The following is a 16,788-nucleotide window of genomic DNA, read 5'->3' on the forward strand; positions in this document are numbered from 1 at the left end:
ATAAATTATATGTGTCCTTCAGGTTATTTCAGCAGCAACAACAAGCTGTGAGCGTGTTTGTCAGCTGACGGGTCTGCCACCCAAACTGGGTTCTGTGTGCTGTCGCCATCTGGCCCGCCATGGGGAGCCCACCAGCCCAGGTAAGCGCGTGGTGGCCCTGCCATGGCCCCCCACGCCAGGTCCAGTGCTCCCAGCCCCCCCCGGCCGCGGCGCAGAGGTGAGTGCTGCGGGCCATGTGGCACGTCATCCCCAGCCTTGCACACTTTCCGCTGCCAGGTACGCGAGCTTGGGCAAGAATGCAGCGCTCCCCTGCTCCGGGAGGCATGCCGCCGGCCGAGCGCTGCGGCAGACGAGGGGCGGCCATGGCAGGTACCTCAGCGTCAAGCAAACATGCTCGCCCCACGGCACGCTTTGCTCAGGGCAGCACAGGTTTGTTGCTTTCCCCTGCCAAAAAAAAAACCAACAGCTTTTGCTAGCATCAAAGCACAGTTTATATTGCTTTAGCTGCAGGGGAGAGTTCCAATGATCTGTTTGGCTGGTTTAGCTATCTTATGTAATGCTTCCAGTATGTGCGTTTCTAGTAGAAGTTTTTTGTGTCTGGGCTCAACTTTTCTAATAGTAAGTTCCATTCACAGATTTTTAACTGACAGTTTTTCGTATAAATCAACAGATTTATTAGCTGACGATTATTTTCTCATGGATATCTTCAAAAATAACGGACATAGTGTCCAAAATGCAAGATGTGAATTATTTACAACTTGATTGTTCTTTATGTATCAAACCCTACGTTGGATTTTGCAGCAAATAAATGTGGGCATTCATGCATTTTAAATATAGTGAGACACAGTATTACATGCTAGGGCCTATAGAGAATCACTAAGAATAAGGAATACTTACCATACTTGTGCTGTGGTAATATTTGCAGGTGAAGTTAAAGATTCAGGAAAGTATCAGTAGCTTGAACAGGTAGCTCAAATGATAAATAAAAATATTCAAACATTGGATGCTCAGGGCAAAGAATATAAATTATTAATGTAATGTACTTTCTGGATAAAATTTGTTTCTGGTCTATCTATCTGTTAGATCCAGAGCCATCTATTTAGTTATAAATATTATCCATCAATTTTAAATATCAATTTTCTATCTACTAAGGTAATTCTGGATCTGATAAACGAGTAGATAGATGAGATGTAATTTTATCCAGAAAGTCTCAGTTACAGCAAAAGCTCTTGCATTTCATCCTAATGCTGCAGCTGCTATTCCATGCATGGAGACATGCTCCTGGTTAACAGGCAACACTGCCAAGAGGTTCAAGTACAAGCATAGTTCCAGGTCAGAAAGCTCCTCTCCCCAAGGAAGGAGATTCATTTGATACTGGTATTGGCAGATAGCTCTGCCATTCTGTCAGGAAAATGCATTTTTCAGTATGTGTAAATTGGTAAATTGATATGGAAATCAGAACAGAGTGGGTTTGCGTTTGTTTTCTTTATTTTGGAAAAAGCAAGCTGTTTAGAAAAGCGTGGATACTTTGAACTATCTAGGAAGACCTACTAAAAGTCTCCCAGTTAATTTTTTGCTGTTTAAAAAAAGCTACCAAGTTGGCACAGGAGTGATGGACAATATTAATTTACAACTTCCTAGGAATGCTTTTGATATTCAGGACATGATCTTTTCTTCTGCTCGCACAAGAATGATCACTCTTTAGCAGTTTTATTTTGTGAACTACAGAATAATTTTTACGTGGTAAAATACTCAGAAATTCTGTCAATATAAAGCCCTGAGGGAGCCATTCATACATGTAAGGAGGTGACCAAGAGAATAGGAGTGGGGGTGCACCCCAAATCCGCAATGGCTCTTGAAACAACCCATCCATAATATGAAATTACAATAAATACTGGTAAGGCAAATGAGATTTCCTCACTAACTGTTCAACTTCCAATGATAAGATTTTGGATAACTGTGATTCCCAGGGAAAATGAGGCTTTCATGGTCATGCTCACTCCTTCTATCTCCTCTCCTGGTTTTGCATATTTCTACAGTCAGTTGCTTTTCCCACCAGGACTTTGCATTCCGCTAATTTTAATGAAAATAGGTAGCTGGTTGGAAGGACAAATTGCTAGCAGTATTCACGGCAGTGTTCTCACTGATAGAGGGGCTAATGAACTCGGCCTGTATGAGACGTTAAAGTATCTGTGTGGAAGAGAGTGCTCTGGAACCAGGAAGGTCATGAAGCTTTTTTTATAATTTAGAAGCTTATAGCCTTAGCCTTAATTTGATAAATTGCTAAGCTGTAGTTGAACCAAATCCTCAGGATCTAAGATAAAATAAATGGTAAGAATACACCAAATGATTACATTTGCTGAAAGATCTTGTACATAATATAGCTTCTAGTGCACCACTGGAGAAAGAAAGTGATCTGTGAAAGGAGTAATAATTCATGTCTGAAAGATATTGGTAAAGCTGAGTGGTAATTCCTACAGCTATTTACAGAGAGTCAAAAGACAGAGCAAACTCCCCAAGTAAAACTTCATAAACTTGGTGTTATCCCATGATGATAACTTCACTCAGAGAACTGCTTAGGTTTGGTGCAGGGGGAGTGAAATGCAGATGTTCCAATCGGCCTTCCAACATGCACAAATTGAGGACTCTTTTGGGGAGTGGGGCTGAAGATTAGAAAAAAAGAGCTGGTGATAGGAGAAGGTTCCCAGATTGCCAGGCTCTGCAGAAGCTATCCCCATAGAAGACTAACCTTCTAGTGAAGGTGGCCATAAGGTTTTGTTCTTGGAGCAGCATGGAGGGCAATAAGGAGTGAAATCAAACATATGAGCTATTGGTAGGTTTTCCTTATTTTGCTGCCACCCAAAGTCCGTCTTTGGTAGGCTCCTCATTATTTATGAGCTTTGAGAAGATTTTATACTCTGAGTTGCCTTTTTGAGATGAAACCTTGAAGTGACTAACTGCCTGTAAACAGGAGAATTATGTGCCTTACTGAAGCTGACTGGCATATGACTATTCCCTGGAAGTCAGACAGCTGGCCAGCAAATGTATTATTACAATCAATGAGATGTTGGCAACACATGTGGATTTGCAGTTTAAGGTTTGACACAGCTGTGGCAATTCTGCTATGCTAGTTTTATCTCCTCTTTATTGACTTTTCTGCGTATTAAATCTGAAATGATTCCCCCTCAAAACTCTCTTTGAGAGTACAGAAATGTAATTTAGTACTAAAAGCTATCAAGGGAAAAGAAACTTGGTTCTGTTTTTGTGTTTTGGGGTCTGTTGGGGTTTTTTTTGGTTCCCCCCCACCCCTTGCTTTCTAGCCTACTCTTTGGGTCTCTGGACATCCTACTATTTATTGGTCTGGAGTGTTATTGTCTAGGATGCAAATGTAGACACGTAGATTGTCTGCACTCTGTAATTGGCCTCAGCATGGCACTACTAATTTTCCAGCAAAAATAGAATGATGCTTTTCTGGGAAAGCCGCCTTTCGTCCTGGATATTTACTGAGGGGTTTTGTTACTCTGTGTGCCTATGCAGGGAACAACGTTTCTCCCAAGGAAGTGAACTAAAAAGACCAAGACCAGTACAGCTGCAGGACTGTCAAGAGCTGTCGGGATTTAGTGTCTGTACTTACCAATTTGTGTTAATCATGGAATTACATGTTGCTTTTCATGTTGTGAAAACAGCAAATGGTCTCTAACCATCATTATTTTTTCTAGAAGGGTATTCTGGAGTGCCAGCGCTTTGGGGCAAGGATGTTATTTTAGACCACTCAAATCAGACTCTAGAAAATTAGCCCTGCCTTTTTCTGATGAAAAAAGAATTAGTTCTATTCTGAATGGTTATTGCAGGCTGGAGTAGCTGATGTCTTGGGAGTAGGATGGCTTCTGGCTTCTGCTGGGGATTTGCACAGCCCATAGGGTTTGTTATGGCCACGTTTACCCATCTGAACCTGTTTATCTTTTACTTTGCAACAACACAAGGACTAAGCTGCACCAAGTCAGAAGTAATGAACAGTCATCTTTGACGTTTCCATTGGTGTGCAGGTGTTGACATGTTTAAGGGAAGTGATTGCTGTTGAAGGGGGAAGGGAGGAGTAGTGAGGCTCTCTGTCTGTGGGAGAGGAGGAAAACATGACCCCTATCACAACTGAGAGTGCTCTGATGGTGAACTGCAGGTGCACCATTTTTATAAGCAATTAAGAAATTTTCATCAAAAAAGCTTCAAAGCAAATTGTATACCAATATCTTTCTCCACTGAAGACGGGCTCTGGGAATGGTTTGGGCTTCTGTTGAGCAAGGGGCAGGTTGATTACAAAAGAACACAGAATTAATGTGTTAATTCAAAACAGCTCTGTAATTGTCTACATAATTCAATATTTCATGTTAATGAAACCCACTAGGAATGCCGACTGAGTGTTCCAGTGGGCACCTCTAATGTTAAATAACTATTTACACAGCAAAGTTAGTCAAATTCTTTCAGTGCACAACTGGAATCATATGGAAGCGTCCCAGCTGGAACTTGTAATGTCCAGAATGCATTAAACCCAGAATGTTCTAAATATGTAAGTTTCAAATTGGAGGATAACATAGTAGAAATGGTTCTTGTCACACAAGAACAAATGTATCTTAAACCCATGACCCCCAAGGCTGCCCCCACCGCTGCTGCACTGGGCCTTGGGCAGCTCCGCACAGAAACCACCCCTGCAGCCACCTGCTACCAACACCTTGCCACCAAACCCAAATACAGAGTTCAAATGGTATCAGTTTGATTTAAAATTTACCTCTAAATAGAACTGAGTGAAACTGGATGAAACGAATAAACATGCTTAATAGTCTCCAACCCATTTAAAAAGAATTTCAGATTAATTGTAGTGAGTGACTCCTTCTATAAAGAAGTTTCTCCTTCCCCAGCACTTTGTGTCTCCAAAGTTAATAATTTCAGTATCAGGAAAATTAGAGTGCTAACTTTCAAAATAAAATTCTCAAATTGTTTAGTTAGTGTAATGAGATACTCTCATTTAGACAAAGAGATAGGGTGTTTCAGTTAATGAGTAGTTTAAGCTGCCTTTTACGCTAATGAAACACAACATGATGTGGCCCTGTTTTATTAGTGGTAGCAGGACTGTATGTTATTATTGCTGACAAGCTGTGCTAGTATGCAGAAAAATAGAGAAAACACTCAAGACAAAATAGAAAAGAAATTTCAATCTTCCAGTTTGAAAAAAGAAGGAAATATTTTCCCACTTTTAGTGTTAAGGTTGTCACGTGTCTGTATATGTGTGTTCATTGAGCTTATCAGAGCATCTTTTGAAAATGGCCAATTATGTTCTGACCAGCTTAGGCTGGAAGCTTGATTCTTTGTTAGAGCTAGGAATAAGTAGCTTGAAATAAGCATTATGACAATAGCTTGCCTATGATAGAAATAAATTTCACGTCTGTAAGGGAAATGACTCCATTGCCTTCGGTTTATTTTCAAGATACCTAATGATGTGGGATTCTGTGACATTATGCCCCAAAGCAGGGCACTACTTTCTTCATCTGAAGGGTCTCTGCTGGGTCCCTTCATGCAAAGTCTGTAGTGCATTTCTCTAGATGAGCTAGACCTACTTACAAGCATCACAAAACCATAGTCCTAGTTGGGATATACAGCCAGAAGTTTCTAGCTCACATCAGTAACTACCATGTTCTGGCCAAGTGTCAGTGCTGTGCCAGGAGCCAGGCAGGCAGCTGCAGGTTCCTAGTGTTGCCTTTCAAAGACCTGGTTTTGACCTACATGTGGTACCAGACCCTTGGCAGACTGGCAATACAACTGTCACCACAGCTGTGCATGGATCACGTTGTATGAAAACAGGCACCTCTGGGGTGACTATGAAAGCTTTCCACACCATTGTCTGAGCCCGAGTTTTCTTTCTCCGTGTTCTGTTACTCAAGCTACTTAGTGAACAGCCCAGCATGCAGTCATGTTATTGTCTCAGCATGGTGCACTTCCACTGGAGGGTGATCCCCTCGCTTCAAACAGACAAACAGAAGGACAGGCTGTCCCCTGTACTGTTGAGAATGCATATTGTTTTTGTATTTTGAGCTGATAAAATTAATCGCGTTTGTTTTCTCTGCAGATGAAGTTTTGCCCCATCCACATGCTTTCTGTAAGAATCATACAAGCTAAGAACATCAAGTCAAGAGACCTGTGTGAGTTGTGGTTTGATTGTGTTTTTAGTCAGAGTTTACAGTAAGCAACGTTCCTAAGTTGTGAAGGTATACAAGCAATGTACATAAAGCGCAGCCATAGAAGTACTAATGCCAGGGCTATAATTAGATCAAATGCCTGAGGTATCATTAGATTGAAGGACATATCTAGTGGCATTCCAGGGAACTGGTGAAACCCAAGACTCCCAGGTGAATTTTCTGGGCCAACAACAAGGGAAGGTAGACCTTGTGAGGAGGCTGCAATTTGTAAAGCTGCTTGTTTGGTTTTGATGTTCAGAATTGGTGTAAATCATACAATGGACTGGAATTTTGAAACACAGGCCACATATTTAGGGACCTTTTATTGAAACGTATCAATTATACACAATAATTGAAGGTAAATTAGAGAATTTCAAGCCTTCTAAAATACAGTATCATCTGGGGTATTTGCTGTTCTCAGATGACCAGTCACATTAAATTATATGGATGGTTTCTGGGTAAGGAGGGCCTCTGCAGATCCAGCCCTAAGCACGTGCTGAATGTGCAGGCAAAACAGACTTTTCTGGGTACTTCTGTATTGAACTTTCTTTGCCTCATTATCTCCCCCTCACAGTCTCCTGTGGCTCCTTCTCAAGATGTACTAGGGACCAGCCATTCAGCTTCCATTTTTGCAGAGGCCTCCTGTGGGTTCCTCAGTCAGGACAGAGACCTTGAGCTGCCTTTTCTCATGCTCTTGAAACCTCTGGCCTGTGTATTCTTCCAGTGAAAATCGACATGTTCAGCCAAAAAAGCATCACTTTGCAGCAAGCTGCAGCCAAGAGCATTCGCATCTCTCCATGCAGGGCCGAGCACAACAGGATCCCAGAGCAGCCAGGGTGGGAAGGGACCCTCGGAGACCACCCAGCCCAACCCCTGCCAAAGCAGGCTCTCCCGGAGCAGGCTGCACAGAGCTCATCCGGGCAGGTTTGAATGCCCCCGGAGAAGGAGACTTGGCCAACCTTGGCCAAGACCAGCTGTGGGGGGAGACCGGAGCCGGCGAATCTCCTGTTGGCTGGTTAGCTGCCTGCTGAAGGGCTTCCTGTGGCATGTGCCACGTGGCAAAGTCCAGAGGTGGTCACGAGAGAGGGTAGTGTGACAAGGCCTGTGTTTCTGAGTTTCAATGATCTCTTCTATCTACTCTATTGAAGGGACAGTTCCACTTTCCTGCCAAAACCTTGCGGGGCAATGTTATTCACTGCTTGATACCAGTCTGAAGTATTTAGGCATCTCGGGCTGCAGTAGACATCTTCAGTCAACTCCAGACTCCAGCTCTGAAAGACACCACCTTGGAGATTTGCTTTCACACCGTTGCCAAGCATCACAAAGTAAATGTGCTTTCCCACCGTGGCTTTTCCCAAAGGATGGCCGCTCGAGGCACTGACTGCACTAACCATAAGGAGTAGATGTAGGCTGGAAGCGAGATGAAGAGTCCTGACTCACTCAGGCCCCTGTGTGCATGGGCCTGCGCTGGCCTCTAGCTACAACAGGTCTTCTTTCCTCATACCTAACCCTTCTAGACAGCCATCGTGTCCCCTCCGCATGTTTGTGCTGCCGCACTGAGCCAGCAGTCTCCTCTGATCTTCTCTGTAATGTGTGTTCTCCTTTCCTGTAATCATCCTAACAGCTCTTTTTGGAACTACCTGTAGTTTCAGTTAAACTTTTTTAACGTTGTTGACCGGAATTGTAAGGAATATGCCAGAGGAATGGTCAGTGGGGACTTTTATACCTCTTTCTCTTCGTGTGGGAAACACGGCTCTTAGCGTACTTTGTGTGTGCATTTGCAACTTGTAGTTACCCAGGAATTAGATGGTTTTCCTTGGTTGCTTGCAAACAATGGTTTCTTCACTTATTCTTAAAAAAGGTAGTAATATTTGTTAGTCCCCAGAATCATGGCCTTGCCTTGCTTTTCATCTATAACGTTGGCATCAGTTTTTTAATTTTTAATTTTTTTCTGCTGCAGTGACCGCATCAGACTGCTACGTGCGCTTGTGGCTGCCGTCTGCTTCAAATGGAAAGCTTCAGACCAAAACCATCAAGAATTCTGACAACCCTGTCTGGAATGAGACTTTCTACTTTAGGATCCAGAGAGAAGTTGAGGTAGTAAAAAAAATAGAAATTTCACCATTTTGAATAGCTGGGAATCGTCAGTTGACACCTTGTTGATCAACTGTGCTAAATAACTTAAGTAACTGCTTGTGTAACAGAATTTGCAACTGTCTGGTGAGCACAAAACAGTACACGTATGCAGTAGTTTTCCGCTCAGCCAGTTACCAACATCAGTGATAGCAATGCCTACATCTGAGCTAGTCCAGATTCCTTTTGTTGTCATCTGGGAGAAATAAGTACTGCTGTAGCATGCTTCATCTGGGCTATTTTGGATGGCTAATTTGAAAAGAGCTTTCCCTCTACTGGTGGTTTTAAGGGAAGGGTAGAGGAGTTGCTGTGGTGTGGACAACAAATTTAATCCTACCCTAAGCTGGGTAGTTAAGAGAACTCTGGGGATGAAGAAACTGAGTAAGTATGCTCTTTGGGCAGGCTATCTGTAGTGCAGAGCACTGACATCTCTTCTGTCTCAGGATAGTGGGAGCTCTGTGTTATAGGTAGTTGCCTCCTATTTCATGATAAGTTTCCCAAGAGTGGGTTGAATAAGTGTTCCACATTAGCAAATGCCTGAAGGAAAGCACGTATTGCTTTATTCTTAGCACTGTGCTAGTCAAGCAGCTGCAAAAGCCTACAAGCAATTTTTTGTTTCTGTGTAATAGCAGCTCAATAAGAGTTCTTATTTATTTTCTTCTACTACCAGAACATTTTAGAGTTGGCAGTGTGTGATGAAGATCCACTCACCAAAGATGACACACAGTTCACAGTTCTTTTTAATGTTGCTAGAATCAGACCTGGAGAGACGCTCCGTGAGACATTTGCTTTGAAATCAGAGGTAAGAACTGAAAATACAGGAAGCGATTGGCAAGACCCCATTGTCCACATTGGCTTCCATGTTAGGTGGGGTTTGGGTCTGCACAAACAGATCTCATGTTATTATCAATATCTCATCACAACAGGTGTTGCCATGCTGGATTTTTCGCCTTCGTTAATCTCTTTTCACAGATTGAGAAAGTGAAGCAGCTGCTCTCTCGTGCCCACCGTCTGTGGGGGGTGGGTGGGAAATGTTAACAGGGAGCATCTTTAAACAGTCGTTTTTATCTTTTATAATCTACATAAGTAACTTCCTATCCTTTCAGCTTCGTTCCACTTTTGTCACACTTAGAGGCCATTTCCTCTTAAGTGGCAACTTTTTATTAAAAACATGAAGAGAATCCACTCACCACTTGAATGAAATGGTTCTTTCAGGCTTCTCCCATTGGTGTTCATGCTGGGTTTCCTAGGTGATTCAGATTCCTCTAGCCTGTAATAAAAGGACACCTGTTCTGCTAACATTTTTGGTATACTGTTAAGGAGCCTGTGAGAGAGAGTTGCCCAGAGAACAGAGCTGGGAAAGGCCCGTGACAACTCCCAGGTTTGTCTGAGCTGTGGCTGAGGGATGGCTACATGCTCACTGCAGGAAGGAGACAGTCCATACCCAAAAGAACAGCTACTTTCCAAATGCTGAAAGCTGTTAAGGTGGATCTCCCTTGTGACACTGCAGGCTGGTGCCATGCACTTCTCAGCCAGTGGGTGAGTCACTGGGAAACAGTGATTCAATAACCACTGCAGTCCAGAGTGCTCTTGCCTGCTTCCTCTCTGCTGCATTCAGTGTGAGTGTGATTTAAATGGGTTGTACATGGAAATGACACTGGCATTAGTCACGTTTGTTGCTGGACTTCAATGTTTTTCCCCCCCAGTGCACACCATCTTTGCAGAAAGCCATTGCATTTCTGTTTCAGTCAAGCTTTTGCCCTCTGATTGTATCTTCAGAAATATGTATAATTCTACATATCCTATAATGGGGGAAAGGCACTCTTACGTGCCTTTTGCAAGCCTGTGGTTTCCATTGCAAGCTCAGCTTTGGAAGAGGTAACACACAGCTGTTTTGGTGACATTAGCAGAGGAGATGTTAGCCATGGAAGTGCTTTTCAGGTGTGTCTGCACTGCCAAATTCTTGCAGCCTCCAGTAATCTGTATTTATTTTACCCTTTTGTTTTTAGAAAGAGAGGTGCACTAAGAAATGGGAGAGTTTGGAAGTGGAATTCTGGATAGAAAGAATGTGAGTAAAATTCCAAAGCTGAAAGGTATAGATCTCGGAGAAAGAGGAACTCTTCCAGCTTTTCCTCCGAGCAGTGAACTGAAATTACAGTTTCAAACTTTTTTTACCTTAACTTCCCCAGCTAATTCTGCCTGTCAGTGTATTTCATACAGATCTTACCTTCTGTTCAACATGTATATGTAGTAACATTGGTATGATGTGATAAGTTGCACACAAGAGGTGTGTAAAATTTAAGAGGTGCTCTTCAAGTTGTTAATATTAATTGAACAATGCCTAGAATGCTGTGGTTTCTAAAAGACCAGAAAACTTGGATTATTATCACAATATGTACATAGTTGAGTAGACAGTATTAGAAAAGTCACCCATTAGGTGATAGCTTAGTTAAGCTGAAAAAAATACACAATCAACAAATAATAAAATTAAGACCATCCCCCTCAAAGTGGTAATCAATGTTGTCTGGAGGAGAAAAAAAACCCCATAAGATAAATTTTATCTCTCCTTTAAATGCTATCACCAGTTTGATTGGGGAAAAAAACCAAAACAAAAAAAACCCAAAACCACCACCACAACAACCACCAAGCCCTAAGCTACATGTTCTGGCATATTTGATCTTACCATTACCAAAAAAAAAATAAAAATATAGTTCACTCAGAGCTAACTGCATGATTAGAAGAAGGAAGTGTAAATAAAGCTACTCATTCTGCAAAAGAAAATCACTGTTGTTCTTGGTTAATTTATCCCACAGTGAAAGTAAAGAAAATCTATTTATCTATGATAGATACCTTAAGAGATGGTATAAGCACCTCGTGCAAATGTGGAAGCAGTCACAGCCAGATATATAAAAAGGACAGAATGAGATGCAGTGCTTACAAACTGGACTGAGTAGATTCAGACTAGAAATAAGAGGAGTATCTTTCACCATTTAAGTTATAAGGCATATGGGAGATCCTCTATCCTCAGAAGTCAAACCTAGTTATTTCCATTTCAATAAATTCTACAGCTGAATTGGAAGTTTTAAGGCTGGAAGTGGTGCTTGGTGAAATACTCTGCAGCACTCTCAAAACTATCAAGCTGCAACAAGTCGTTTACCATCTCATACCAACATACTCTTCGTGCCAGTCCCTCTGCTGCCTTCTTCTTGTTTCTTCTCATTCAGGATGTGCGTGCGCTCTCTGCTTCTTCTTCCTCTCTCCTTCTTCTTCCTCTCTCCTTTGGCTGCCCAACCTCTTAACAGAACCAGCCACAGCTGCACCTTATCTACATCAGCCAACCCACCGCCCCTGCAGCCAGCCCACAGCTGTATGTTATCAATATTAATTAACCCAGCTTCATTCCTCTACAACTGTGGACTTTACAGAAAGTCAAAGGTTGTATAACTACATAACTTTTAATGGTCCTTTCAGACATATAAAAGCACTTATGAATGAATGTAACATCATGATGTTGGAGTATTGGCCTTAATGAGCAATGCTGTTAGAAGACTTTATAGTTTACTCATAGTATTAAATAACTACATCCATTCAGTGTACATCTTACAATTCAAAATGTCTTGGACAAAGGCTTTCTATTACTTACCTCTGTGTTTTCCAGTCATACATGTAGCACAGCGGGAGTTAATTCTTATTTGCTGTTCATTTATGATCGGTTGTAAATTATAATCTGGAAGAGTCAGAAACGTCTTTCCTAATAAGTATTTGCAGAGCACATTAATAGTAGTCTTTGCTTTCCCCAAGTCTTAAGGTCATTTGTTAATAGCAGGACATGATTCCACATAGACCAGTATGCTTTTGTTCTGCTGTATCTTAGCATATAGTTTTAAGCATGGGTATTTTTGTGGGCATTCCTGCCTTTCTTCGTGTTTGGCTACTACATTTTGGTTCACGAGCTCAGCAGGTGATCATGTATTATGCCTTTTAGAAAACAAATTTTGATACTAACATAACTATATTGGATTTTAAGCAGGAAAAGTCATAAAACTACTATTTAAAAAAAAAACAAAAAACCACCAGATACTTACACAGCTTTTGTTTGTTTGCCTTTTGATTCTGTCTTTTCAGCCCTGGCCCTCCAGAGCGTCTCATTACCAATGATGTCCTAGTGGTAAGGTTCACATATGAATTTATCTTGGAGTGACTTTTCCTTCATTTTCTATTCTCTTCTCTTCCCCCAGCCATCTGACATTTTATAGAGAAAATACAAGCTACCATGACAGATTAGAGCATGGTGTGCATTATAAAGTGAAGCATGTGGGATGATTCCCATTTGTTACGGCTTAACTGTTGCCCTCTCCATGCAGAAATAGAAGCTGTGTTTCTTGAAGTCCTCACGTATTACAGACATCAGTATTTTTGCCCAGCTGTGGCTTGTTAATGTTGCAGAACCCCATATTCCTTGGTGTTTAAAGTGAAAACTGCTTGTGTTTCATGTAATACAGCATGGCACTTGGCAGGAGAAACAAAAAGGGCTGAGTCTGTAGAAGGCAATAGTAAGTACTCAGTGTGCTTATGACCGGAAGGTTATCTAATGTAACAGCTTTCTGGGAAATGAGTTTTTTAATAAAGAGTTATTTTACTTGTTGAAACATAGAGTCCTCTTTTGGTGTTAGTCAGTGTGTGGCACATTACCTATCTCCTTGGGCTGGCCCAGCAGCTAAGGAGTACAAAGTACTTCATGCCAACCACTCCAAGCCTGCGCGTGATTCGCACACGCTAGCCTTTAATAGCCCTGAGGCAAAGTAACACATATTCTGTTCTTTCCCCCTCATTTTCTGTGTGAGGTATAAGAGCTGTAATGATTGGCATGCATTGTTCCTGAAATGGCTTCGAAAACTGTCCTGGCATGAATTATTAAAGGTGAACTGGAATGACTCAGGTGGAGGGTAGGGTGGAATAAATCCATGATCTCCCTACATCAGGACCAGCAAGAAGATGCTTTGTAGACTAATCACTGCCACAATACAGAGAAACTCATCATCAGGTGTTTTCCCCCACCCTTCCTAAATAATTATCAGATATATGTGTAGCTATTTGGGCAACAGTGCGTTGTACAGAGTTTCCGGATTTTGGGATAACTTGGATGGGTACAGCAACCTGTGGCAATGCGCCACTGTATGGACGAGTTAGCTCTGAAGCCGTGTAACTGGGTTACTGTCCTGGGATAGCAGTGTAACTGGGTTACTGTCCTGGGATAATGAGCTCGGATTTACGCTTGTGCAGCTGGATTGTTTCCAGCACTGAGACCAGTTCAGTTGGCTCTGTATTATAGGTAGCGTTTGCTGGCATGATGTTTCATTATTTGCTGCAGATGTGGTGTTTTGTACCTTCACATTTTTCCACTCCTGTCTTTTACAGTCCCGTGAGGTTTGTTGCTTGGATGTGCGAGTGGACATTAATGAAAGCAGGAAATATTTGCAAGGTACGCTGATTTTCTCTGTGAAGCGAAGACATGACCAAATCAGCCTGTCACAGTAATTCAGACCCAGATAGAGGCATTTTAGAATACAGAGACATCTACAGACAGTAAAATGTAGGGGGATGAAAGTCCCTAAACTGCCTCCGGCTGTAATGCTGATCCCTGTGTCTTTTCCTTGTCTTTTCCACCACTTTGCTGGTGGAAGTATGAGGGAGTGCTTCCCCTGGGAGCACTCCCAGTTGTGGGGTAAAGGCAGGAGTACTGGCTCCTGGGCTGTAGGAACCTTGCCACTGTGGCAGCTTACAGAGGAGTTCCTGCAGAAAGTGTGCCGCCTTTGTTTGCTATTTTGCCTGAACAGCAATATCATTCTCTGCACAAATCTGTTTTCTCCAGAGGGCAAAAACCTGGTGCTTACGGTGCCTGCATCTCATGAGGGAACGCAGAAAAGTACAGAGGACACAGATACTTTCTACTTCCATTGCGTGAAGGCTTGGGAGCCGGTTCTCAAAGTCAGGCTGCAGGTAATGGGCACTACACAATACCGTGTGCTTGTTTCCAGGGTCACCAAAACAGTAAAGAACTGGGTTGTTTCTATTCTGTGAATAAAAACTATGGGTTTTTTTCCTCTGTAGAATGTTTCTGATAAGGAAGATGAAAATAGCAATTTAAGTGACACCTTAACAGTACCACTGAAATTTCTCCCTGTTGGACACAGAGTGAAAGTAACTCTCCCTGTAAGACATGTAAGTGCTTCAACATTTATATGATCTTTTGGAGAGAAGAGTAACTCTCAGTGTTTAATACCATAACATTTTATATATATCAATTAGTAAGTCTGAGAATTTTGTGCAAATACACGTTTTCTGTGAGAAAGGTTAGTTTTCTCAGAGAAATATCAATATTCTGTCCATAAAATCAATAACTGGGAATTTATCCAGGCCAGTTTTAGATTCGCTTCAGACCAACCTCTGCTGTCCATGCACAGTTAAAGGTGAATATTGAATACCCCTAGCAAGGCTTTGGGATGGCCTGCTGCTCTTTATCAAGCCCGGGTGGCTAGCTCAGTCTATATACCTGAATTTTAGATGGCTAAAGTTAGATGAGTTGAATCTTGCCCTCAGAGAACAATTCTATCCCATTCTTCTCTGCATACAGTCGTGATGTTAACTGGTGGAGAGATACAGCTCTAAATTGCTTTAATGCAGCAGTAATGCTGCTGTGTGGCCAGATGAATGTTAACAACAGTAAGACATCCTTCCTCAGACCTTGCAGCAAATGAGGCAAAAATAAGAGGAGGAGAATTTCTCAGCAGCCTTTCTTATACAGAGAAGGGAGCACAAATGTCTGTTTTGCCACTAGTGGTTCCCCACCTGTCTCTCTGGGCGCTCTTTTACCTCCAGTAGTTTTTTGTAAGGGTGTGGTGACTTGTATTTTCCATCACTGTCTTTCATCTGGCCTGCTGTTCTTAATCCTCAAGAATAAGAGGGTGGCAACGTGCTGCTGCTGGGTTAGGATGGTTCTTGGAGGTATATTCACAGTGAGGAAGAAATCCTGTTTCACAACCCACTGATCTGACCACTTCCACTCCTGCCTCTTTCACTTCTCTGTAGAATGTTTGGTGTTTAGTTGCTTTCCTTCTGTTTCCCACTACAGTTTTCCAAAAAACCGTGTGCAGAGTGGTAGTGTTGGGGCATTCCAGGAGGCACTAAAAATCTGGATTTCAAAACTACTCTTTTCCCCACTTCACATTCCTGCTCTTATTTCTTTGTTTACAGAATGTGCCACTGCAGTTGTACCTCCAGCTAAATGATTGGTAAGAGGACTATTTTTTTCTCTGAAGGTTTTATTGCTCTTTGAACTATGAATTCTAGAACAGAATAGCCTTTATTTAGATACAAGGAACGCACAAGACTAGGGGTAAAATACAACAATAGCTCAGTCAACATCAAAGACTCACCACAGCAGATCAAAGTTAAATGTCCTTAGGGCAAAAGAGTCATGCCAACATGCAGGAAAAAAAAAAAAAAAAAAAGAAGAGAGAAGGAAAAAAAGAAGATAGTTTCAAACAGTGAGGAACTTAGTCACTGGGTGTCCTTTGTGTCAAAGAATCAAAGACTGCAATCGGAGGCTTCTTCAAAAGAGACACAGAAGAGGCAAGAAGGCAGAGTGAAAAGGGAATTTGAAATAAGCAAACCATCCAGAGTCCAGACATTACTCAAACCACACAGGTGTTCTTAAGAAAATAGATCTGTGGCTCTGGTGATATCAGTAGAAAGAAGCACAAGCTAGGGAAGATGAAATGTTGCACTGTAAAATAATGAGAAAGACAACGTATAAATCCAAATTATCATTGTACTGTTTCTGTATAAATCTGTGGTACAAATCCCCATGAAAGACCTTGGTCGATTCAAGTCACCCTTTGCTCAAAAATTATATGACACAGAAATTAAAAGAATTCAGCTTACAAAGCTACTGAAAGACACACAGAAGCCTTTATTTCTTCATAAGTGCCATCCTTTTCTGACAGTAAAACTTACACTGAAACATCAGAAAGTAGAGACCATGCAGAAGCAAAGCAGTTGATTTCTTTGAAACTGGAAGCTGCATTTCTGTCTCTAAATCTGAACAGTGAATTGTAATTTTTTTATGACATTTAGTAACTGTAGTTGCTAAAAATAGATCCATATACAATTTAAACATCAGTCCTATGCCTCTGGATTTACTTATGTTTCAGCACAGAAAATCTAGATGTGCGCTTCGGGTACAATCTGTGCCAAGAAGAGCAAGAATTCCTGCAAAAAAGGAAGAGAGTGGTTGCCAGTGCCCTGAAAAGGGTTCTTCATCTGGAAAGAGATCTGCATGGACACGAGGTCTGTGAGTTGGAATCCAAGCCTGGGGTGTGGGTCTGTTGAATTAGAATTGCCACAATTCTCCACAAAATTTCGAGTA

At 41.8% G+C, this 16,788-nt stretch overlaps 1 protein-coding gene across 13 annotated transcripts in view; it reads left to right on the forward strand.

Annotated features, from left to right (window-relative positions):
* The window catches only part of PLA2G4B (phospholipase A2 group IVB), a 52,453-nt gene that overhangs the window by 20,411 nt on the left and 15,254 nt on the right, over positions 1-16,788 (forward strand). For 10 of the 13 annotated variants that reach the window (XR_008733063.1, XM_055715311.1, XM_055715314.1 and 7 more), the window contains 11 exons: positions 6,119-6,191; positions 7,376-7,552; positions 8,188-8,324; positions 9,031-9,162; positions 10,370-10,428; positions 12,486-12,528; positions 13,779-13,842; positions 14,233-14,360; positions 14,472-14,582; positions 15,615-15,652; positions 16,574-16,709. Coding sequence is in view for 12 of the 13 variants with exons in the window: in XM_055715311.1 (XP_055571286.1) it covers positions 6,119-6,191; positions 7,376-7,552; positions 8,188-8,324; positions 9,031-9,162; positions 10,370-10,428; positions 12,486-12,528; positions 13,779-13,842; positions 14,233-14,360; positions 14,472-14,582; positions 15,615-15,652; positions 16,574-16,709 (1,098 nt within the window). In the remaining variant the exon portion in view is untranslated. Of the gene's footprint in view, positions 1-22; positions 141-6,118; positions 6,192-7,375; positions 7,553-8,187; positions 8,325-9,030; positions 9,163-10,369; positions 10,429-12,485; positions 12,529-13,778; positions 13,843-14,232; positions 14,361-14,471; positions 14,583-15,614; positions 15,653-16,573; positions 16,710-16,788 lie in introns of all 13 variants that reach the window. The other 3 variants (XM_027804756.2, XM_055715317.1, XM_055715315.1) reach the window with 3 other exon arrangements.

Source organism: Falco cherrug, chromosome 7, assembly GCF_023634085.1.
Source record: "Falco cherrug isolate bFalChe1 chromosome 7, bFalChe1.pri, whole genome shotgun sequence".
In the NCBI taxonomy this organism is placed as follows: Eukaryota; Metazoa; Chordata; class Aves; order Falconiformes; family Falconidae; genus Falco; species Falco cherrug.